At 44.2% G+C, this 26472-nt stretch overlaps 1 protein-coding gene across 1 annotated transcript in view; it reads right to left on the minus strand.

The window, feature by feature from the left end:
* Positions 1–6287: 6287 nt before the first annotated feature.
* LOC311135886 (sorting nexin-29-like) overlaps positions 6288–26472 on the minus strand; it is a 157344-nt gene continuing 137159 nt past the window's right edge. Inside the window, exons 19-21 of the mRNA XM_084169909.1 lie at positions 24723–24863; positions 18710–18849; positions 6288–8554 (exon numbers count right to left, since the gene is read on the minus strand). Of these exons, the coding sequence (XP_084026035.1) occupies positions 8434–8554; positions 18710–18849; positions 24723–24863 (402 nt within the window). The 3' untranslated portion in view covers positions 6288–8433. The remainder of the gene's footprint in view (positions 8555–18709; positions 18850–24722; positions 24864–26472) is intronic.

Below are 26472 nucleotides of genomic sequence, written 5' to 3' on the forward strand. Positions count from 1 at the left end.
TACTTTGAAGTTTATGTTGGTTCCAGTGCATTACCAGTGATAGTGTATACTGACCATAACCCCTTAGTTTTTCTCCACCGGATGTACAACCAGAACCAACGCCTTATGCGTTGGGCACTTGTCGTGCAAAATTATAATTTGGAGATCCGCCACAAAAAGGGTTTGGATAATGTGTTGGCAGATGCTTTGTCTCGTGTTTAATGATCTAGGTTTTTTTTGTTATCCCGTCAGGATGATTTTTGAATTTTGGGTGTTGTGATGGTACGTGTGTCGCAAACCATTGTGGTTTGCTCTTTTAAGGGTGGGAGTGTTACGGATACAGGTATCCTGTGTCTTTTTGTGTTTTTCCTCTCCTTCTGCCCTAATCACAGGTGTCCTGTATGTTCCTGATTGGTGGTCGTTGGGGTGTCTGCTGATTGCTAAGGTGGACCAATCAGTGAACATTCCTCTGCATTGCACCACCTGTTGCTGGTTTTTCAATCACACATCCCATTGTTTAAAAGCCGGTCAGTTGTGTTTGTTGTTAGAGACTATTTCCGTATGTGAGTATGGATACTGTGGTGTCCTGTATTTTGTTTACTCACTAAGTTGCTGGTTACTCTGTTTGGTAACTTTGTTAGACTACTTTTCGTATGTGAGTATGGATACTGTGGTGTCCTGTGTTTTTGTGTACTCACTCATTTGCTGGTTACTCTGTTTGGTAACTTTGTGTGTTTCTGGGAAAAGGGGAATTTAAGCAAGTTGCCCTTGGGCGTACATTACCCGTAGGAAGAAATCTGTCTAAAAACACTAGTTAGAGCGGACCACCCACTGTACTTTTGTATGATTAGCAGTAGCTTAGCGGTTCTTGAGGCAGGCAAGATCAGTTTAGGGGTGTTTTACACTTGTTTCATTTCTTGGGTCCTGCTCAGCCCTTTTTCCCAAACCTTTACCGTGTGTTTAAAAATAAACCTTTTATGTTTGACGGTAGTTTATGGTTGTCGTGTAGTTTTTGTTCTCACTGTTCCATGTCATCGTTCTAATTTGCATGAATTATGTTACGGGTCTCTTCTCCATCCACCCTAGACGTTTAAAGCCACGGGGTTCGTAACAGTAGTGTGTGTGTGTTTGGTTTTTAGAATTAGGTTTAGGTTAGGTTTAGGAGTACAATTGATTCTTATTCAAAATCCTATTTTCCCTAACCTTAACCCTGCCCTTAACCCCTAACCCTATAGGGTTAGGACTCCTATAACACCTATAGGGTTTTGGGTTAAGTTACAGTTGAAGTCTGAAGTTTACATACACCTTAGCCAAATACATTTAAACTCAGTTTTTCACAATTCCTGACATTTAATCCTAGTAACAATTCCCTGTTTTAGGTCAGTTAGGATCACCACTTTATTTTAAGAATGTGAAATGTCAGAATAATAGTAGAGAGAATGATTTATTTCAGCTTTTATTTCTTTCATCACATTCCCAGTGGGTCAGAAGTTTACATACTCAATTAGTATTTGGTAGCATTTCCTTTAAATTGTTTAACTTGGGTCAAACATTTCGGGTAGCCTTCCACAAGCTTCCCACAATAATTTGGGTGAATTTTGGCCCATTCCTCCAGACAGAGCTGGTGTAACTGAGTCAGGTTTGTAGGCCTCCTTTCTCGCACACACTCTTTCAGTTCTGCCCACAAATGTTCTATAGGATTGAGGTCAGGGCTTTGTGATGGCCACTCCAATACCTTGACTTTGTTGTCCTTAAGCCATTTTGCCACAACTTTGGAAGTATGGTTGGGGTCATTGTCCATTTGGAAGACCTATTTGCGACCAAGCTTTAACTTCCTGACTGATGTCTTGAGATGTTGCTTCAATATATCCACATCATTTTCCTTCCTCATGATGCCATCTATTTTGTGAAGTGCACCAGTCCCTCCTGCAGCAAAGCACCCCCACAGCATGATGCTGCCACCCCTGTGTGTCACGGTTGGGATGGTGTTTTTCGGATTGCAAGGTACCCCTTTTTTCCTCCAAACATAACAATGGTCATTATGGCCAAACAGTTCTATTTTTGTTTCATCAGACCAGAGGACATTTCTCAAAAAAGTACGATCTTTGTCCCCATATGCAGTTGCAAACCATAGTCTGGCTTTTTTATGGCGGTTTTGGAGCAGTGGCTTCTTCCTTGCTGAGCGGCCTTTCAGGTTATGTCGATATAGGACTCGTTTTACTGTGGATATATATACTTTTGTACCTGTTTCCTCCAGCATCTTCACAAGGTCCTTTGCTGTTTTTCTGGGGTTGATTTGCACTTTTCGCACCAAAGTACGTTCATCTCTAGGAGACAGAACGCGTCTCCTTCCTGAGCGGTATGACTGCTGCATGGTCCCATGGTGTTTATACTTGCACACTATTGTTTGTACAGATGAACATGGTACCTTCAGGCATTTGGAAATTGCTCCCAAGGATACCAGACTTGTGGAGGTCTACAATTTTTTTTCTAAGGTCTTGGCTGATTTCTTTTGATATTCCCATGATGTCAAGCAAAGAGGCACTGAGTTTGAAGGTAGGCCTTGAAATACATCCACAGGTACACCTCCAATTGACTCATTATGTCAATTAGCCTATCAGAAGCTTCTAAAGCCATGACATCATTTTCTGGAATTTTCCAAGCTGTTTAAAGGCACAGTCAACTTAGTGTTATGTAAACTTCTGGCCCACTGAAATTGTGATACAGAGACTTATAAGTGAAATAATCTGTCTGTAAACAATTGTTGGAAAAATGACTTGTGTCATGCACAAAGTAGATGTCCTAACCGACTTCTTGTTAACAAGAAATTTGTGGAGTGGTTGAAAAATTTGTTTTAATGACTCCAACCTAAGTGTATGTAACTTCCGACTTCAACTGTAGCTATCTTAAGATGAATGAACTAAATGTGATATGTGGTTGTCCCACCTAGCTATCTTAAGATGAATGCACTAACTGTAAGTCACTCTGGATAAGAGCATCTGCTAAATGACTAAAATGTCAAATGTAAACGTGTGTGTTTAAGGATGCATCACAATACAATATCTCCTGGTCTCTTTCCTTAATCTGCACTGACTTTATTAGGATTAAGATCACTTTATTTTTCAATTGTACACAAGGTCCAACCGAAATGTGACTTTGCTTCATCCCAACTCCTCCGAAAGACGCACAGAGGTTACGTGTCTTGCTCAAGGGTACAACGGCAGGCAATGGCACCTAGGATTTGAAACAGACTTCCCGCCACATTTTTCCCCATCAGACCTAGGATTCGAACTGGCAACCCTCCGGCTGCTGGCTTGCCTCTAACCGCTAGCCGCCCCAATTTATAGAACTGGACTGGTGAAGGAACAGAACAGAGGTGACTGCGTTAGTGTGTTAATTGCATTTCAATATATGGGCCAATGTCTTGTTGCGGTCCGGATCATTCCCCATTTCTCTCCCCTCCCTCAGGGCATCAGTCCTCGCATCACACCCAACTTGATGAGATTAACTCTCCAATTAGGTTCTGAGACCGGCTTCCTCCTCGACACAATGGAGGAGATTTCAATCACTCTGGACTGAGACAGAACACATCTCTGTGGTTGAGATTAACTGGAGAGTCCTACAGTGCTGTACCCGCACAGCTTGATACAGGCTGGAGAGAGAGAGGTGGAGTCCGACAGTTCTACACGCAGCTCAGCTAACAATACAAGTTCACTTAGCTTCCGCCCCCGTAGACGGTAGCAGCTCCACAGGATTTTCAAAGTGATTAGATCAAGGTGGAGGCTTGATCATAAGAGCCACTGGGCCCATTGTTAAAGCTATGAGTGCTTTGTGAGGTGTGCGAGATGTACTAGCCCAGCAGAGAGCTATGGATGGAGGAGCTACTGGCAATTATCTAGAGCCAGGGGTCTGAGGCTATATTCCCTATATAGTGCACTACTTTAAGGCTCTGGTTGAAAGTAGTGCACTATATAGGGAATAGGGTGCCATTTGGGATGTAGCCTTTGAGTCAAGTGAGAAGAACAGTAAAGTATTAACCGGTCTAGGGAACCTTGGTTTTCCAACAAGATGAATAACTGTTGCCAGTTCGTTTTGTTTCGTCAAGCCTACCAGCGGTTTTCCCCCTTGCTCCTGTCTTTCTCAAGTTCCTGTTTTCTAGTTTTCCCGGTTTTGACCATTCTGCCTGCCCTGACCCTGAGCCTGCCTGCCGTTCTGTACCTTGTCACACCACCCTGGATTATTGATCTCTGCCTGCCCTGACCCTGAGACTGCCTGCCGTTCTGTACCTTTTGGACTCTGATCTAGATTACTGACCTCTGCCTGCCCTTGACCTGTCGTTTACCTGCCCCGTTTTTGTAATAAACATTTTGTTACTTCGACACTGTCTGCATCTGGGTCTTCTCCTGAAACGTGATAATACCACTAGAATCCCCACTAAGATTCATGCAAAATCCCTAGCTATAAATTCCAAGCTTCACAGATTCCCCATTCACTAAGTTCAAACTATACAGTCTTACTTTTCAGGTCAATGTAAAAAAGAAAACCACGCTTTCCGGTATTCAAATGGTGTGGGCTATTACTGTATAATGGTACTGTATATAAAGCATAACCAGTATGTGTTTGAAGATCTGTTTATGCTGTGACCTCGTCTTAAGGGAGGTCACTGTTGTCTTCATGCCCTTCAGATAAAAGGTAAAAGCATGCTGATAATATAGAGTCCTATCCCACCATACTGGGCCATCACGTCAATGAGAGAACTACACTTTAAGGACCGGCTTATATTCCTATGGTAGAAAGAGCACTTAGTAGGCCTATTGTATTCATTGATATGCATAATCACTGTACGTATTGAAAGTCAATGCCCTAAAGTGCACCTGAAACGCTAAATAGAATCTGTGTAAAAATGCTTGTTGTGTTTGGCCTGTATCCGCTCAGGTATAACCGAACATCGCCGCGAGCACTCCCCATCCTAACTGGGCATGTACACAATTTTCTGGTCAATAGATATTAAGCACACACTCGTTCTCCACGTTACCAAACAAATAGACAGAAATGGAAATGCAGTGTCTTAATAAACAACAGACAGGAAGATAAAGATAAACACTGTTTTTAATGGATGTTAAAGAGCAGTAGAACATTCACAATGTGTCCATCCAGGCAGCCTAGCGGTTAGTGTTGGGCAAGTAACCAAAAGGTCGCTGGTTCGAATACCCAAGCCAACAAGGTGAAAAATCGTAACCCTAATTTGCTCCAGGGGCGCTATACTACTATGGCTGACCCTGTAAAACCCTGTATCCATTCATGTTTTTTATATGTTCTATTTATATCTGTAAATTAACCAATGATGTCAAGCCACACCCGGCCATGATTACAGACAACTGTGTCCTTCGAAACTATATAAACTAGTGACCCGCAGTGTTTGTCATTATACCCTGATGAAGACAGCTTATCTGCCCAAACTTTGGTTATTAAATTATTTCATCTGAGCTACAGTGACGCTCTCCTTTTCTTTTTCAAGTGTTCTACTCCGCTAGCCAGCACCTCTCCTAAACAGGTGTTCTACTCCACTAGCCAGCACCTCGCCTAAACAGGTGTGCATTTATTTCGCCTCCAGATGACCCTGTAAAACACCTATCCGGTGTATGTGACAATATACACTCACCAGCCAGTTTATTAGGTAAACCACCCCATTCACGAAAATTGATCGCTCCTACAGACATTGAGTCACGTGGATTGCTATAGAAAGCAGGCAGACAGGCATCCCGTTACTGTTCGATTGAACGTTACAATGGGCAAAACGAGTGACCTAAGCGACTTTGAGCGTGGTATGATCATCCGTACCAGGCATGCTGGATCCAAGAGTGGGCAAAGCTGTCATCAAGGCAAAGGGTGGCTATTTGAAGCTATTATATAAAATATATTTTGATTTGTTTAACACTTCTTTGGTTACTACATGATTCCATATGTGTCATTTCATAGTGTTGATGTCTTCACTATTATTCTACAATGAAGAAAATAGTAAAAATAAAGAAAAACCCTTGAATGAGTAGGTGTTCTAAAACTTTTGACCGGTAGTGTACATATATATATATTTATTTTATTTTCATCCATACACACATCTACCCACCATACATATATACTGGACATATAGTATGTACGTTAATGTATACATATGTACATCTAATCCGATTAATTAACATTTCTAATGTTCATGCCCTTAATGAATCATCAAGAACAAACATCATGACAGCTCCGTTACGGCTTTAGACTTATATAGAACAGCACAATAACACAACACCATTGGTATGTACGTACAGTATGAACCCCTTTATTCATTAGTCTCTCTGTGCCACTGACAGTGATGGAAGGCAGACTGTTGGGCTAAAAGCTAGGAAAGAAGGTACAAGAGAAGCCCTCTAAAGATAAGAGTTTTTCCTTCTCCTGACCATGTGATCTGACAGGGAAACACTCTGGGCCTTAGAAATGAAATGACCAGGAAACACTCTGGGCTCTAGTTACAGCCTACAAGTAGGGTCCAGAGTTTCTCCAGGTCAGGTCACATGGTCTGGGGAAAACCCCTGGTCCTAGCCATGTGACAGGAACAGTATTTAACCTTGGTTTAGTAGTGGCAAAGATGACCGCTTCATCTCTAGCACTGTAGAAGAGTGGCAACGACAACATTGCTTAACGCCTGAGTAGAAAGAATAGATCAATTGAAGTGTTATGTTATGAATAGCTATAACCAGGCTATAACCAGGGTCCATTATTGCAGACATTATGGTAACTTTCTCCATTACAAGTTTAACATACAATATGCAACAGCAGCATGGTTTCGTCAGGGTGAATGATAATCATTAATATTTGATTATTGTGCTTCAAAAGAAGACCAGTAATAATTTCATAATTTGCTCATATTATTGATGTGTACAAACTGATTTACAGTCTAGGTTATCATCTGCTACTTCCTGTTTACGTCTCATTTTAACAGTTCTGATTGGACAGCTGACTGGGGGCAGTCACAAGAACAACTTGAATCAAATATTTTCCAAGTATTCTCTTATTTTCTTCCCAAGTCCAGTAATCTCTATTCTTGAGTAATATGTACTGTTTGTATTTAAGTTAAAGCAGTGTACACGTTTCATGCACTTGATCAAGCTTCTCTCCAAGTGTTACTCAACTGTAAGACATTCATCTACGATCTATTCACTGTTAACCTGCTAAATCACATTCAGTTCACAATCATTGGAACGGCTGGATAGTCAATCCAGCAGAATTATTTGCATTGATAAAATCCTTAAATTGTGTGATGGAATATGTCATTGTGCAGATTATCGTATGGTAACAGCTTGATAACAGAAATATAAAAGAGCGGCAGGTAGCTTAGTGGTTAAGAGCGTTGTGCCAGTAACCGAAAGGTCGCTGGTTCTAATCCCCGAGCCGACTAGGTGAATAAATCTGTTGATGTGCCCTTGAGCAAGGCACTTAACCCTAATTGCTCCTGTAAGTCGCTCTGGATAAGAGCGTCTGCTAAATGACTAAAATGTAAATGTAATGAATGCCCATCGCTTTGGTTAATGTAAAGGGATGATGTCAAAATCGGCACCCAAATGCTGACATTCGTCAAGAAAAAAACATGTTAGTTTCGTATGAAGAACACTTTTCTATATGTCCCCTCACCGCAAAAAAAGCTAGAAAACACTGTAGGCCATGATACAGTTTTACTAAAAAACTGAGTAAAATTAGGAAACAGTCCCCCCCCCCCCAGCTATTCCACGTGTGGTCTTCAGGGTCAGAGAGCAGGAAGAGTCTGTCTGTAGATCCTAGAGAGGGAAGATATAATGTCCTGCTGTTGGAAACCTGTAGAAAGCCTAAAGGAGGAGCAGCCTCCTGCCTCTCCCCTGCAGCATATATAATGTCCTGCTGTTGGAAACCTGTAGAAAGCCTAAAGGAGGAGCAGCCTCCTGCCTCTCCCCTGCAGCATATATAATGTCCTGCTGTTGGAAACCTGTAGAAAGCCTAAAGGAGGAGCAGCCTCCTGCCTCTCCCCTGCAGCATATATAATGTCCTGCTGTTGGAAACCTGTAGAAAGCCTAAAGGAGGAGCAGCCTCCTGCCTCTCCCCTGCAGCATATATAATGTCCTGCTGTTGGAAACCTGTAGAAAGCCTAAAGGAGGAGCAGCCTCCTGCCTCTCCCCTGCAGCATATATAATGTCCTGCTGTTGGAAACCTGTAGAAAGCCTAAAGGAGGAGCAGCCTCCTGCCTCTCCCCTGCAGCATATATAATGTCCTGCTGTTGGAAACCTGTAGAAAGCCTAAAGGAGGAGGAGCCTCTCCCCTGATGATGTCATCACCAATGTCTTTCTGTCCCTCTCTATGGCTCAGAATCCATCCAGCACCAATAAACCCCTCTGTATAATCCAATCAAAGAAGAGGTCAGAGGTCAGTGGGTAAAGGTTAGAGGTCGCCGCTCTGGGGCTCTAGGTTGCGGCCCTCCTGGTTGTGGCTGCGCCCAAGTATGGGGAAGCTTGACGAGGATCTGGACTGGGCCGTCTTACTGCTGGCCACTGGAGTGTCCCTGGGAGGAGACAAAAGGTCAAGAGGTCAGCAAAGGTAACCAGAGGTTAGTAATGCAGCTATGATCCCTTATTGATGTCACTTGTTAAATCCACTTTAAATCAGTGTAGATGAAGGGGAGGAGACAGGTTAAAGAAGGATTTTTATTTTTATTTTACCTTTATTTAACCAGGTTGCAGCGGAGGGTGCAGAGCTGGTGGCCGGGGTAGGGGTAGCCAGGTGGAAAGCATGGCCAGCCGTAGCAAAATGCTTATTGAAATTCTCGATTATCGTAGATTTATCGGTGGTGACAGTGTTTCCTAGCCTCAGTGCAGTGGGTAGCTGGGAGGAGGTGCTCTTATTGTCCATGGACTTTACAGTGTCCCAAAACTTTTTGGAGTTAGTGCTACAGGATGCAAATTTCTGTTTGAAAAAGCTAGCCTTTGCTTTCCTAACTGATTGTGTATATTGGTTCCTGACTTCCCTGAAAAGTTGCATATCGCGGGGGCTGTTCGATGCTAATGCAGTACTCCACAGGATGTTTTTGTGCTGGTCAAGGGCAGTCAAGTCTGGGGTGAACCAGGGGCTATATCTGTTCTTAGTTCTGAATTTTTTGAATGGGGCATGCTTATTTAAGATGGAGAGGAAAGCACTTTTGAAGAACATCCAGGCATCCTCTACTGACGGAATGAGGTCAATATCCATCCAGGATACCCGGGCCAGGTCAATTAGAAAGGCCTGCTCGCTGAAGTGTTTTAGGGAGCGTTTGACAGTGATGAGGGGTGGTCGTTTGACCGCAGACCCATTACAGATGCAGGCAATGAGGCAGTGATCGCTGAGATCCTGGTTGAAGACAGCGGAGGTGTATTAGAGGGTAAATTAGTCAGGATGATATCTATGAGGGTGCCCATGTTTACGGATTTAGGGTTGTACCTGGTAGGTTCCTTGATAATTATAACATGCCATTTTATAATTTGTGTGAGATTGAGGGCATTTAGTTTAGATTGTAGGACGGCCGGGGTGTTAAGCATATCCCAGTTTAGGTCACCAAGCAGTACGAACTCAGAGGATAGATGGGGGGCAAGCAATTCACATATGGTGTCCAGGGCACAACTGGGGGCTGAGGGGGGTCTGTAGCAAGCGGCAACAGTGAGAGACTTATTTCTGGAAGCTCAAACTGTTTGGGCACAGACCTGGATAGTATGATAGAGCTCTGCAGGCTCTCTCTACAGTAGATTGCAACTCCACCCCCTTTGGCAGTTCTATCTAGACGGGAAATGCTGTAATTCGGAATGGAAAGTTCTGAATTTTTGGTGGCCTTCCTAAGCTAGGATTCAGACACTGCTAGAACATCAGGGTTGGCAGTGTGCTAACGCAGTGAATAACTCAAACTTGGGGAGGAGGCTTCTGATGTTGACATGCAAGAATCCAAGGCTTTTACAGTTACAGAAGTCAACAAATGATACCGCCTGGGGAGTAGGAGTGATACTGGGGGCTACAGGGCCTGGGTTAACCTATACATCACCAGAGGAACAGAGGAGGAATAGAATAAGGATACGGCTAAATGCTTTAAGAACTGGTCTTCTAGTGCGTTGGGTACAGAGAATAAAAGGGGCAGATTTCCGGGTGTTGTAGATAGATTCAGGGCATTATGTACAGACAAGGATATGGAAGGATATGAGTACAGTGGAGGTACACTGGTCTCCGCATACTCTATGTAGTACTGTGCGCCTCCCATAGTCTGTTCTGGACATGGGGACTGTGAAGATTCCTCTGGTGGCATGTCTTGTGGGGTATGCATGGGTGACCGAGCTGTGCGCCAGTAGATCAAACAGACAGCTCGGTGCATTCAACATGTCAATACCTCTCATAAATAAAAGTAGTGATGAAGTCAATCTCTCCTCCACTTTGAGCCAGGAGAGATTGACATGGATATTATTAATATTAGCTCTCTGTGTACATCCAAGGGCCAGCCGTGCTGCCCTGTTCTGAGCCAATTGCAATTTTCCTAAGTCCTTTTTTGTGGCACCTGACCACACGACTGAACAGTAGTCCAGGTGTGACAAAACTAGGGCCTGTAGGACCTGCCTTGTTGATAGTGCTGTTAAGAAGGCTTTATTATGGACATACTTCTCCCCATCTTAGATACTGTTGTATCAATATGTTTTGACCATGACAGTTTACAATCCAGGGTTATTCCAAGCAGTTTAGTCACCTCAACTTTCTCAATTTCCACATTATTTATTACAAGATTTAGTTGAGGTTTAGGTTTTAGTGAATGATATGTCCCAAATACAATGCTTTTAGTTTTAGAAATATTTAGGACTAACTTATTCCTTGCCTCCCACTTTGAAACTAACTGCAACACTTTAAGTGTTGCAGTCATTTCAGTCGCTGTAGTAGCTGACATGTATAGTGTTGAGTCATCCGCATACATAGACACTCTGGCTTTACTCAAAGCCAGTGGCATGTCATTAGTAAAGATTGAAAAAAGTAAATGGGCCTAGACAGCTGCCCTGGGGTATTCCTGATTCTACCTGGATTATGTTGGAGAGGCTTCCATTAAAGAACACCCTCTGTGTTCTGTTAGACAGGTATCTCTGTATCCACAATATAGCAGGTGGAGTAAAGCCATAACACATCAGTTTTTCCAGCAGCAGACTATGATTGATAATGTCAAAAGCCGCACTGAAGTGTAACAAAACAGCCCCCCCAATCTTTTTATCATCAATTTCTCTCAGCCAATCATCAGTCATTTGTGTAAGTGCTGTGCTTGTTGAATGTCCTTCTCTATAAGCATGTTGTCAATTTGTTTACTGTAAAATAGCATTGTATTTGGTCAAACACAATTTTTTCCAATAGTTTACTAAGGGTTGGTAACAGGTTAATTGGTTGGCTGTTTGAGCCAGTAAAGGGGGCTTTACTATTTTTAGGTAGCGGAATGACTTTTGCTTCCCTCCAAGCCTGGGGGCACACACATTCTAGTAGCCTTAAATTGAAAATATGGCAAATAGGAGTGGCAATATCGTCCGCTATTATCCTCAGTAATTTTCCATCCAAGTTGTCAGACCCCGGTGGCTTGTCATTGTTGATAGACAACAATAATTGTTTCACCTCTTCCACACTCACTTTACGGAATTTAAAATTACAATGCTTGTCTTTCATCATTTGGTGAGATATACTTGGATGTGTAGTGTCAGCAATTGTTGCTGGCATGTCATGCCTAAGTTTGCTTATCTTGCCAATGGAAATATCATTAAAGTAGTTGGCAATATCAGTTGGTTTTGTGATGAATGAGCCATCTGATTCAATAAATGATGGAGCTGAGTTTGCCTTTTCCCTAAAATGTCATTTAAGGTGCTCCAAAGCTTTTTACTATCATTCTTTATGTCATTTATCTTTGTTTCATAGTGTAGTTTCTTCTTCTTTTTATTCAGTTTAGTCACATGATTTCTCAATTTGCAATATGTTTGCCAATCGGTTGTGCAGCCAGACTTATTTGCCATTTCTTTTGCCTCATCCCTCTCAACCATACCATTTTTCAATTCCTCATCAATCCACAGGGATTTAATCGTTTTTACAGTCATTTTCTTCATGGGTGCATGCTTATTAGTAACTGGAATAAGCAATTTCATAAATGTGTCAAGTGCAGTGTCTGTTTGCTCCACATTACACACCACCAACCAACATATATTCTTTACATAGGAATCACTACAAAACTTATTGTATGACCTCTTATACACAATAATTAGGCCCAGCCTTTGGAACTTTGGTTTTCCTAGATATGGCTACTATATTGTGATCACTACATCCAATGGATTTGGATACTACTTTCAAACAAATCTCTGCAGCATTAGTCAAGATATGATCAATACATGATGATTTAATTCCTGTACTGTTTGTAACTACCCTGGTAGGTTGACTGATAACCTGAACCAGGTTGCAGGCACTGGTTACAGTTTGAAGCTTTCTCTTGAGTGGGCAGCCTGATGAAAGATGAAAGCTACCTTTGCGGAGGTAAGCAGGAGGTAAGCTTCTCATATGGTGTTGAGTAAAGCTTAACCATGTATTAGATCGTAGGTAGGTAGTTAGCTGTAGTTAGGTATTGTATTTATTATAGGTTAGTATTGTTGTTATTGTAGGTTTCCGTAGGTAATTGTAGGTTAGTATCGAAGCACGAGGCTAGCTAGCTAGCGGGTAGCTACTGGTAACGATTAGCAACGCTGGAGAGCTGTTTCCAATGTTAATGTGCTGCTAGCCAACGTTTAATTTTTTGCTGCGTTATGCGTTATGAAAGGAACTAGACACGGACATGAATTATCTGTTTAGTGTGCTAACACACTCTTGGCAGTTTGTTGTAACCAAGTATTGGTGCTAAATTGTGTGTTAATGGATGCTAGCTTGCTAGTTAGCTACGGCGTCATAGCTAGGCATCGTGGGTTGTTGTGGGTAGTTACTGTGTCTTGGCAGTGTCTTCGGCCGTGCCGGCTGTAGCACGAAGCGAGCTAACTAGCTGTTTTTCGAACTGAGTCAGAGTCAACACAGTAGCCATTGTGTGCCGGGTGTAGCACGAATCTAGCTAGCTAGCCGTTCTTCAAACAAAGTCAACACAGTGGCCATTGCTAGCTACCCAACACGACCAGCTAACTGTACTGTAGTAGCTAACTACAATATACTTGTCCTAGCTAGCCAACGTTTAATCATTGCTGCGTCATGAAAGGAACTTGACACAGACACGAATGATCTGTTTAGTGTGTTATCACACTATTGGTGTGTCTTGGCAGTGTCTTCGGCCGTGCCGGCTGTAGCACGAAGCGAGCTAACTAGCCGTTTTTCGAACAGAGTCAGAGTCAACACAGTAGCCATTGTGTGCCGGGTGTAGCACGAAGCTAGCTAGCTAGCCGTTCTTCAAACAAAGTCAACACAGTGGCCATTGCTAGCTACCCAACACGACCAGCTAACTGTACGGTAGTAGCTAAATACAATATACTTGTCCTAGCTAGCCAACGTCTAATCATTGCTGCGTCATGAAAGGAACTTGACACAGACACGAATGATCTGTTTAGTGTGTTATCACACTATTGGTGGTTTGTTGTGACCAAGTGTTGGTGCTAAACGGTGTGTTATTGTTATTGGATGCTAGCTTGCTAGTTAGCTATGGTGTCATAGTTAGCTAGCTGAATAAAGTGGGTTGAGTCTATTCCTTTAAACATTGAACCGCTGTGGTTCACAACAATTCTGATTTCTAAAGGTGGAAGTTGGGAGAGTTTTTGTTCGGGTGGTTCAGTGAAACAATTTTAGTTTCTGAGGTAGAAGTTTTTGGTGAGGGAGGCCCTGCTCTCTCCTCTCCCAGATGCTTAGCTCATTTCATTCCGATCTCCTCTGCATTTTTGTAGCCATTTGCTACAGCCTGTCAACTATGCCTCTGCCTATCCCTGTTCTCTCCTCTCTGCACAGGCTACACAAACGCACCACACCGCATGGCTGCTGCCTCTCTAACCTGGTGGTCCCTGCACGCACCACCCACGTGGAGTTCCAGGTCGCAGGCAGCCTCTGGAACTGCCGTTCTGCTGCCAACAAAGCTGACTTCATCCCAGCCTATGCCAACCTCCAGTCCCTCGACTTCCTGGCGCTGACGGAAACATGGATCACCACTGAAAACACTGCTACTCCTACTGCTCTCTCCTCGTCTGACCATGTGTTCTCGCATACCCCGAGAGCATCTGGTCAGAGGGGTGGTGGTACAGGAATCCTCATCTCTCCCAAGTGGACATTCTCAGTTTTTCCCCTAACCCATCTGTCTATCTCCTCATTTGAATTCCATGCTGTCACAGTCACTAGCCCATTTAAGCTTAATATCCTTGTCATCTATCGCCCTCCAGGTTCCCTTGGAGAGTTCATCAATGAGCTTGACGCCTTGATAAGTTCCTTCCCTGAGGATGGCTCACCCCTCACAGTTTTGGGGGATTTCAACCTCCCTATGTCCACATTTGACTCATTTCTCTCTGCCTCCTTCTTTCCACTCCTCTCCTCTTTTGACCTCACCCTCTCACCGTCCCCCCCTACTCACAAGGCAGGCAATACGCTTGACCTCATCTTCACTAGATGCTGCTCCTCTACTAATCTCACTGCAACTCCCCTCCATGTCTCCGACCACTACTTTGTTTCCTTTTCTCTCTCGCTCTCCTCCCACACTACTCACTCTGCCCCTACACAGATGGTAATGCGCCGCCGCAACCTTCGCTCTCTCTCTCCCACTACTCTCTCCTCTTCCATCCTATCATCTCTTCCCTCTGCTCAATCCTTCTCCCTCCAATCTCCTGATTCTGCCTCCTCTCCTCCCTTTCTGCATCCTTTGAGTCTCTGTGTCCCCTATCCTCCCGGCCGGCTCGGTCCTCCCCTCCAGCTCCGTGGCTTGATGACTCATTGCGAGCTCACAGAACAGAGCTCCGGGCAGCGGAGCGGAAATGGAAGTAAACTAAACTCCCTGCCGACCTGGCATCTTTTCACTCCCTCCTCTCTACATTTTCTTCATCTGTTTCTGCTGCTAAGGCCACCTTCTACCACTCTAAATTCCAAGCATCTGCCTCTAACCCTAGGAAGCTCTTTGCCACATTTTCCTCCCTCCTGAATCCCCCCCCCCCCCCCTCCCCCCTCTCTGTGGATGACTTCGTCAACCACTTTGAAAAGAAGGTTGACGACATCCGATCCTCGTTTGTTAAGTCTAATGACACTGCTGGTCCTGCTCACACTGCCCTACCCTATGCTTTGACTTCTTTCTCCCCTCTCTCTCCAGATAAAATCCTGCGACTTGTGACTGCAGGCCGCCCAACAACCTGCCCGCTTGACCCCATCCCCTCCTCCCTTCTCCAGACCATCTCCGGTGACCTTCTCCCCTACCTCACCTCGCTGATCAACTCATCCTTGACCGCTGGCCATGTCCCTTCCGTCTTCAAGAGAGCGAGAGTTGCTCCCCTTCTCAAAAAACCAACACTCGACCCCACTGATGTCAACAACTACAGACCAGTATCCCTTCTTTCTTTTCTTTCCAAAACTATTGAGCGTGCCGTCTTTAGCCAACTCTCTTGCTATCTCTCTCAGAATGACCTTCTTGATCCAAACCAATCAGGTTTCAGGACTGGTCATTCAACTGAGACTGCTCTTCTCTGTGTCACGGAGACTCTCCGCACTGCTAAAGCTAACTCTCTCTCCTCTGCTCTTGTCCTTCTAGACCTGTCTGCTGCCTTTGATACTGTGAACCATCAGATCCTCCTCTCCACCCTCTCCGAGCTGGGCATCTCCGGCGCGGCTCACTCCTGGATTGCGTCCTACCTGACCGGTCGCTCCTACCAAGTGGCGTGGCGAGAAGCTGTCTCCGCACCACGTGCTCTCACCACTGGTGTCCCCCAGGGCTCAGTTCTAGGCCCTCTCCTTTTCTCCCTATACACCAAGTCACTTGGCTCTGTCATATCCTTACATGGCCTTTCCTATCATTGCTACGCTGACGATACACAACTAATCTTCTCCTTTCCCCCTTCTGATAACCAGGTGGCGAATCGCATCTCTGCATGTCTGGCAGACATATCAGTATGGATGACGGATCACCACCTCAAGCTGAACCCTGGCAAGACGGAGCTGCTCTTCCTCCCGGGGAAGGACTGCCCGTTCCGTGATCTCGCCATCACGGTTGACAACTCCGCTGTGTCCTCCTCCCAGAGTGCGAAGAGCCTAGGCGTGACCCTGGACAACACCCTGTCGTTCTCCGCCAACATCAAGGCGGTGACCCGCTCCTGCAGGTTCATGCTCTACAACATTCGGAGAGTACGACCCTGCCTTACACAGGAAGCGGCACAGGTCCTAATCCAGGCACTTGTCATCTCCCGTCTGGACTACTGCAACTCGCTGTTGGCTGGCCTCCCTGCCTGCGCCATTAAACCCCTACAACTCATCCAGAATGCCGCAGCCCGTCTGGTGTTCAACCTTCCCAAGTTCTCTCACGTCACCCCCCTCCTCCGCACACTCCACTGGCTTCCAGTTGAAGCTCGCATCCGCTACAAGACCATGGTGCTTGCCTATGGAGCAGTGAGGGGAACGGCACCTCTGTACCTTCAGGCTCTGATCAGTCCCTACACCCAAACGAGGGCATTGCGTTCATCCACCTCTGGCCTGCTGGCTCCCCTTCCTCTGCGGAAGCATAGCTCCCGCTCAGCCCAGTCAAAACTGTTCGGTGCTCTGGCACCCCAATGGTGGAACAAGCTCCCTCACGACGCCAGGACAGCGGAGTCACTCACCACCTTCCGGAGACATTTGAAACCCCACCTCTTTAAGGAATACCTGGGATAGGATAAAGTAATCCTTCTAACCCCCCCCCCCCCCCCCAAATTGTAAAGTGGTTATCCCACTGGCTATAGGGTGAACGCACCAATTTGTGAGTCGCTCTGGCTAAGAGCGTCTGCTAAATGACGTTAATGTGCCCTTGAGCAAGGCACTTAACCCTAATTGCTCCTGTAAGTCGCTCTGGATAAGAGCGTCTGCTAAATGACTAAAATGTAAATGTAAAATGTAATATTTAAAATCACCCAGAAAGTATACCTCTCTATTGATTTCACACACATTATCCAGATACTGACTGTTAGCACTTGGTGGTCTATCGCAGATTCCCACCAGAATGGGCTTTAGGTGAGGCAGATGAACCTGTAGCCATATTACTTCAACAGTATTTAACATGAGATCCTCTCTAATCTTCACAGGAATGTGGTTCTGAATATAAACAGCAACACCTCCACCATTGGCATTTCTATATTTTCTGTAAATGTTATAACCTTGTATTGCTACCACTGTATTATCAAAGGTATTATCTAAGTGCGTTTCAGAGATAGTCAGAATATGAATGGCATCTGTTACTAGCAAATTATTGATTTCATGAACCTTGTTTCTTAAGCTACATATGTTAACGTGGGCTATTTTGAGCACTTTTCTTCTGGGATGCTTACTTGTTTTTATTGCTTTACTGGGAAGCTTAGCAGCAGTAGATGTGCTCATGTTCTTTATGTTAGTGCAGGGTGAGCTGCACACAGTGGACTTCCTCCTAGGGCACACCGGCTCAGTGCTAACAGTATAAATCTGAGTGCTATAGATAATGCTAGTTGTTCAGTGTACACCTTCAAAGTGGCTTGTTGTGCCAGCCCAGTTATAGCATCCAGTCATTTACTGCATCATTCACACCATGTCCCACACCAGTTGAGGCTGTGACCTCTCAGTGAGCGTGACCCTCTCAGTGAGCGCGACCAATCACAGATCCCAACAATAATCTAATTTCCTGTTCTGGCAGCTGATAGTCAGAACACCGAGATTCTAAAACGGAGATCAAATAAAGAGCTGAGTTGATCTATCCTCTGATATCTACATTGACGATAGAGCTGTCTCAGCCATTGATGACCCATCCAAAATGGTGACCTCTCTTTTATGAATGACTGAGCGATTCCTAGTGTGGCTGCCATGTTGTTAACGGGCCCCTGGTTAGGAGGGGGCTGGGATGGAGAGGTTATCTCCTACCGGTGTGCATATGACGCTCATAGGATTGTTTGATAAATCACACTTATTCTACAACATTCTAAATTCCGTTCGTATGTAGTATTTTAGAATAGTTTCTATGCAATATTGATAAATGAGGCCCCAGAACTTGAGACTAGAGCTCTGTGTTTTCTGTGTGCCATTTTGGGCAGAATGTGCTGACTGCTGAAACTAAGGGGACACTTTTGGGGTGAGGTGAGACTGAGTCATCTCCAAAGAGAGGAGTGATGACAAGTGCAGCTTGAGACGAATCGGGTTTTCATCTCTCTCTCCTTCTTCCTTCTCTCTTCCCCTCTCCACTTGTCGGGATCTGTGATTGGTCGCGCTCACTGTGAGGTCACAGCCTCAACTGGTGTGGGACGTGGTGTGAATAATGCAGTAAATGACTGGATGCTATAACTGGGCTGGCACAACAAGCCACTTTGAAGGTGTACACTGAACAACTAGCATTATCTATAGCACTCAGATGTGTCAGGCAATATATTATTAGGAAGCACTTGGTAAAATATGTGTTTTCCCCATCTGACAATTCAAACTCCGATGCACACGCTGAAGCGCGTACCCACACACACACACACAGACAATGTGACAGACTGTCACTCACAGGCAGAAGGGCAGCAGCTGCAGCAGGGTCTCCTTGGTGGGTTTAGCAGAGAACTCTGGCAGGGTCTGGATCAGCTTGTTCAACACCATCCTCAGGTACGACTGCAGCTGTTTCCTACGCTCCTCTACAAACTTGGCATCCTGAGGAGAGGAGAGGACAGACGAGAGGGAGATGTTAATACTGTACATAGGGAGGGGGAGAGCGAGAGAGAGAGAGAGAGAGAAAGAGTGAGCGAGCACAGTTAAGACTGCAGTTGTTTCCTATACAGTGCCTTCAGAAAGTATTCATACATTTTACATTTTAGTCATTTAGCATACGCTCTTATCCAGAGCGACTTAAAGTTAGTGAGTGCATACATTATATATATTTTTTTTATATACCCCTCGACTTATTCCACATTTTGTTGTGTTACAGCCTGAATTCTAAATGGGTTAAATATTTTAAAAAATCTCACCGATCTACACACAATACCCCATACTGACAAAGTGAAAACATGTTTTTAGAAATGTTTGCACATTTACTGAAAATGAAATACACTAATATCTAATTAACTTGAAGTATTCACACATCCGAGTCAATACATGTTAGAATCACATTTGGCAGCGATTACAGCTGTGAGTCTTTCTGCGTAAGTCTCGAAGAGCTTTGCACACCTGGATTGTATAATATTTGCCCATTATTATTTTCAACATTCTTCAAGCTCTGTCAAATTGGTTGTTGATCATTGCTAGACAACCATTTTCAAGTCTTGCCACAGATTTAAGTCAGAACTTAAACTCGGCCACTTGGGAACATTGAATGTCATCTTGGTAAGCAACTCCAATGTATATTTGGCCTTGTGTTTTAGGTTATTGTCCTGCTGAAAGGTGTATTCATCTCCCAGTGTCTGTTGAAAAGCAGACTGAAATTCCCTGGTCTTTGTGGTTGAATCTGTGTTTGAATTTCACTGCTCAACTGAGGGACCTTACAAATAATTATATATGTGGGGTACAGAGATGAGGTAGTCATTCAAAAATACTGTTAAACACTATTATATCACACAGTGAGTCCATGCAACTTATTGACTCAAGACATTTCAGCCTCTCTCTCTCTCGCTCTCTCTCTCTCTCTGTGGGGAGAGAGACTATGGAGGATGTGCATGTTTATATGTACACACTCAGGAAGCTGACAAATCCCATAGACCATATTTATTTGTGTCCTTGTACTTCCATCTCAAGTCAGCAACAACTATACATCATGTTGTTCATCTGCAGGTTCACTGAATTCTGCAAAGGTGGCCAGCGCAGGGACAGAGCAGCATTGACTCATTATTGACCACCACAGGTGTCCATGTGTACAGCCAGGGCCACCCCAGGCAGAAGGCCATAACAGAGGCTATACTGCAAGACCTGATCATTTCCTGCAACCTGCCTATGTCCTTAGTGGACAACCCTCCCTTTAGGCATTTCAAGTCAGTGGTAGATGACAAATATAGACCAGTAAGTAGGCCCACGTTGACCAGGCGCCTGCATGATTTAACACTGTATAAAGAGGCTATAATCAAAAGTGCCCTAGAGAAGACAGAATCAGTGTCTGTCACTGTAGATATATGGACTGACAGGACCATGAGGGGCTTCATGGGAGTAACGGCCCATTACATGGCCATGGAAGAGAAAAAAACTCCCAGACTGGAGTCAGTTCTGTTGAGCTGTGATAGATTCACAGGGTCAAACACTGGGGAAAGAATCAGTGATACATTTGAAGTAATATGTGATAATTTTGGCATAAAACATAAATTAGATTATATCATATGTGATAACACTGCAAATGTGAAAAAGGCCTTCACAGTTTGTTTCCCCAAAGCAAGCAATGATCATGATGATGATGATGATGATGATGTGGATAACCCCAGCTTATGGGAGGAATTTGGTGAAGAGTACAATGCTGATGTTGAAGCTATCCAAACCAACTGCAGGCAATAGCGCTTACAGTGCTTTGCCCATTCATTACAACTGGTGATTAAAGATGGACTAAAGGAAACAAAAATCATAAACAGTGTGATGGCTAAGGTAACTAAACTTTGCAGCTTACTACCTGTGGTCTGAAAGAAGCATTTGAAGCAGAGTTCGGAGCCAATCGTAGTATCCATGCTGCTGTGTCTACCAGATGGAATTCCATCCTCCGGCTTGTTAAAGCAATCACCAATCTGAATCAACAAAGCCTCAATACTCTACTTGAGGCCCAAGGACACAAGGAGCTCTGCTTATCACCAAGGGAATGGAGCCAGCTGTTGGAGCTAGTGGACATTTTGGACCCTTTTGTCCAGGCCACCGACCTCACTCAGGGGGAGAAAGTGGTGACTCTCAGTGCTGCCCTTCCTTGTGTACTGTCACTCAACTATCATCTGCAAAGTATACTGAGCACAAGTCGTCACCTAGTCAGTCTAGTAAAAGCACTGCAGCAGTCACTCAAATGCCGATTCCAGAGGGTGTTTGTGAATGTCAGAATGGAGCACTCGGATGAACAGGCAACAAAACTTCCATTTGGTGACAATGTATACATAATGGCTGCACTGCTGGACCCATCTTTCTGCCTGTTCTGGCTTGATCATGATGTCCTCATCCCACATGAAGATAAAGCTGAATTGTAGGAGAGGCTGATTGGTAGGTACAATGCACTGCAACATGCAATGTTTTCTATGTCACTTGCATTCAAATAATAATGATTTTTTCCCCCCATGTATAATGTATACTGTTATATTCTTGATCATATACATCATTTTATGAATTTCTTTCAGACCTTGTTTTGGCTGAGGCACGGAAAGTCACCGTTACGGAGAGCAGTAGTGGAGAAGAAGAAGAACAACCACCTGCCAAAACCTCCAGACTGTTCTCTGGCTACCGCAACAAGATCAGCAAGAAGAAAGGAGACAAAGTAATCTGTCAGAGCAGAGATTATTCGCCACATTCAAGTATCTTCTGATGAAAATGAAGTTGATCGCTTGGATTTTTGGAGAATCCATGCAAAATACTTTCCAAGGCTCAAGCAGGTAGCAATGACAGTGTTGGCTGTGCCTGCCACCAGTGCCCCAGTGGAGAGAGTGTTTAGTCATGGAGGCCTCATCATGTGCCCTCATCATGACAGGCTCAGCGCAAGAACGCTGACAAACTTGATCTTTCTGAAATGTAACCTGTCTGCAACATAAATGTTCTCTGTTTTAGGGCACAGGACGTAATTTGCTACTTGTTACAGGAAATTGTGTTTCTGTTAAGTGTCCAGGTCAGTAAGTATATTTTAGGGATATAGATCACTTTAGTAGTGCAGTTATTGAACAATTGTCAGTCATTTTAGTTTACATTTATACTTGTCATTTATCTTCCCTCACCTCCAGATTTTCTGTTTGTGTGACAGAATGAAGTGAAATATAGACAATGTCTGCCACAAAATACCATGCACTTTCAAATGTTAGGTTTGCTTTTTTTCATATCCGGTACAATTACTTTTATTAATGTAAACTGTCTACATTTTAAAAGGAAATCTATTTTGATTTAAATAGTTTCTAATTTGCTTTCTTTCATACAAGTATGGACTAATGAACAAGGGAGTCTCTTCAAATAATTTACAAGGTTTATAGACCTAACCCACAGCAGGCAGAAAGCCATTGCCAAAAGGGACTTGAGACTTGACTTAGACTTGGCCCTAAAATACTTGAGACTTGACTTGGACTCTACCTCAAAGACTTGTGAACATCTCTGCAATCAAGCCATGAGACAAACACACCGTTTTTAGCGTGGAAGATGCATAACGTAAACAAAGAAATGTGAACTATATGGTTACTTAACAAGGTAAATTATGTCACAAGTAATGCATAAAAGTTTGCAAGTCATTCAGGAATGTTCAAGACCTCCACAATGTCTCTCTTTGTTATAATTAAAGGTGTTACACATGCACATCGCATGTTATATGTGAACACAACATAAAATATTAATTAATTATTAACAATCTTATATATATAAAAAACAGCTAGCAGCTGTCTGATTTGGTAGAACCCCCTAACACTGCCTCTACCAAGCAGTCCAGCAGGGAAGGAAGCAGAAAAATTGAGTGATTTGATCCAAATGAAAGGAACACAGGAGGGAAAGATGGAAAGAGAGAAATATAGAGAGGGAAAACCTCCAAAGCAATAAGAATTCTCTGTGAATCAGAGAGGCAACCAGACAGTTAAACTCTGGGCGGCGGGTGCAGAGCAGACAGTCCCAGACTTTGATGTCATCATTCTTCTTCATGCAGTCGTGGCGATGGCATGGCCGTCAGGACTGATTTGACGGGCGCGCTCGGGAACATTTAGCGTGTTTGCCCACCGACCCCTTGACAAATCAGCTGTTTAGGAGCTGTCAGCGGCAGGTGGCAGGGTGTGTGTGTGTGTGTTGCGATGTCAATGCAGTTAGGAGATTCTCAGATACAGCAGGACGCCGATAGATGCTCAGATACTGTTGCCGTGGTAATACATTGAGCCGGGATTCTTACGTACATTTGCAGTTATGGTGCTTCACATATCACAAAACTGAGATTTATTACAGTTTCATCAAACAACACTAACTGTATTCCATTCCATGATCCATACACCTGATCCTGCAAGCTAACGCAGATACATCCTGTATGTACTGTGGTACTACGATTCGATTCCTATACAGTCCCATGCAGTAGCTTTAGCCAACTGACAAGATTAGCTCAGCGTCTCGCTCTCGCTCTCTCTCAGGATCAGGTGCTCTGTGTGTGTTTAGCAGGCATGATGAGCCAGGGTCCTCGTGTGTAAGGTTGTTAGCTCTGGCTTGCCAATGAGGATAACCATGATGGGTCTGAGGCACAGTGTGTCTGTGTGTCTGTCTGTTCCTTCCTGTTTCCCCATCACCTGTGACAGCTCTCTCCTTTCATCCATAGCAAACAGGAAGGAACACACACACACACACACACTGTGCCTCAGACCCATCATGGTTATCCTCATTGGCAAGCCAGAGCTAACAACCTTACACACAGAGGACCCTGTTTTGCTACACTAAAAAGGGTTTGGAGAGGCTCCTCATGATCACTGATCACAGTAATATTCCTCCATCATTAGCTAACTAACACAGCCCCAGCGTCGCTCAGTCTACTTTCCCTTGCTGCAACGATGCTGTGTTCTGTGAAAAGAGAGAACTGAACATACGTCCCCTGTGAGCGATATAAAGAGAACAGCTGATCTGTTTGACTACAGTGTTGTTAAAGGACACGTAACAGCATAACTCTGTCAGAGATCAGATGGGGGGGGGGCTTTATGCCAGCGCTTCACCTGTTGGGACAAGAACTAAGCCTTGTCTCTACAAAGTGTTCCTTCTGAGAGGATAGAGGGAGGGAGAGAGGGATGGAATCAGAAGAAACATGACAGATACTTCAGCTCAGCAGACTTACTGATTAAAAACACACAAACCTACCCATGTACACACACACACACACACTACCCTCACAAATGCATTCACACATTCACCTACCCAAACACACACACACTCAATTACCACCATAATCCTGTCTTTATATCCCCCCTGCATCTTTACTGAAAGCTCCAAACACCTCTTACCCTCTCTAGTTTTAAACTCTGCCCCCAGGCATAGTGCACTCCTTTGTGATTCCATGTCAAAGTCACTCTCCAACTTCTGTAACAGAAGCACCCACAGCCCCCTCTCCTCTACTCAGAGACTTAAAAAGACTCCCTTCCTCTGGAACTGAGAGGGAGAGCGAGGGAGCGAGAGAGGAAGGAGAGAGAGGTAGAGAGGAAGGCATGAGATAAAGAGGGAGGTAATGTTGGCTAGAGGCTACTGTAGCTAACATCGAAGCATGTCAATCCAAGTGATGGACAAGTGACCACAATATGACTTAACAATACATTCAGATTCAATAAGTTTGACTACAGGTCATTCAAAACAACATTGACGGAGGGTGACCAATAGTAAAAACCTGATTAAATCAAAAAGGCAACGATTTTCCTGACCGTACATACCTTGTTCCCTATGGCTTTCTTGGGTGGGAAGTTGAAGGTGTCGACTTGCGGGAATTGTGAGCGTAAGTGGTTGTGGAGTGCCCGGAATTCTGTGTAGCGCCTGTAGACATTCCACTCGTTGTCCACGATACGGATGTACACCTACGGAACAGGTAAGACACCAACAACAACAACACAATCAAATATGCAATTTTCTAGTGTACAAATCCTACTCTTACAAAATTCCTACAAAACCGCTCACAGTCTACAGAGAGGAGGAAATTAGCCAACCATAATGTCTCAAGATGTTTCTGTATTCTCAATAATATTGTAATATATGACAGTAAAACATACTAGGCCACTCTCTGCCTGTGACTTGCTGCTATTTTCATGCATCATTAAAGTAGAGCATCGGATTCCTTTGTTCAGCTGCTGATGGTCTGTGGCAGGCAGACACTGGGGATTGTGCCGGGAGGATAAGGGAGGTAATTACAACTGGAGGAGGGAGAGAGAGATGAGACAGAGACAGAGAGCGAGCGAGAGAGAGACATGGTTGTAGATAGATATGTTCAAGTCACGTCAGGGACAATTTGAGCATTTTAGCTAACGCTAACCCGTTTTCTAACCTTAACCTACAGTGAGGGAAAAAAGTATTTGATCCCCTGCTGATTTTGTACGTTGGCCAACTGACAAAGAAATGATCAGTCTATATTTTTAATGGTAGGTTTATTTGAACAGTGAGAGACAGAATAACAACAAAAAAATCCAGAAAAACGCATGTCAAAAATGTTATAAATTGATTTGCATTTTAATGAGGGAAATAAGTATTTAACCCCCCCTCTCAATCAGAAAGATTTCTGGCTCCCAGGTGTCTTTTATACAGGTAACAAGCTGGGATTAGGAGCACACTCTTAAAGGGAGTGCTCCTAATCTCAGCTTGTTACCTGTATAAAAGACACCTGTCCACAGAAGCAATCAATCAATCAGAATCCAAACTCTCCATCACGGCCAAGACCAAAGAGCTCTCCAAGGATGTCAGGGACAAGATTGCAGACCTACACAAGGCTGGAATGGGCTACAAGACCATCGCCAAGCAGCTTGGTGAGAAGGTGACAACAGTTGGTGCGATTATTCGCAAATGGAAGAAACACAAAAGAACTGTCAATCTCCCTCGGCCTGGGGCTCCATGGTCAGATGAGACCAAAATCGAGCTCTTTGGCATCAACTCAACTCGCCGTGTTTGGAGGAGGAGGAATGCTGCCTATGACCCCAAGAACACCATCCCCACCGTCAAACATGGAGGTAGAAACATTATGCTTTGGGGGTGTTTTTCTGCTAAGGGGACAGGACAACTTCACCGCATCAAAGGGACGATGGACAGGACCATGTACCGTCAAATCTTGGGTGAGAACTTCCTTCCCTCAGCCAGGGCATTGAAAATGGGTCGTGGATGGGTATTCCAGCATGACAATGACCCAAAACACACAGCCAAGACAACAAAGGAGTGGCTCAAGAAGAAGCACATTAAGGTCCTGGAGTGGCCTAGCCAGTCTCCAGACCTTAATCCCATAGAAAATATGTGGAGGGAGCTGAAGGTTCGAGTTGCCAAACGTCAGGCTCGAAACCTTAATGACGGAGAAGATCTGCAAAGAGGAGTGGGACAAAATCCCTCCTGAGATGTGTGCAAACCTGGTGGCCAACTACAAGAAACGTCTGACCTCTGTGATTGCCAACAAGGGTTTTGCCACCAAGTACTAAGTCATGTTTTGCA

Source organism: Coregonus lavaretus (assembly GCF_964263955.1).
Source record: "Coregonus lavaretus genome assembly, chromosome: 1".
Taxonomy (NCBI): Eukaryota; Metazoa; Chordata; class Actinopteri; order Salmoniformes; family Salmonidae; genus Coregonus; species Coregonus lavaretus.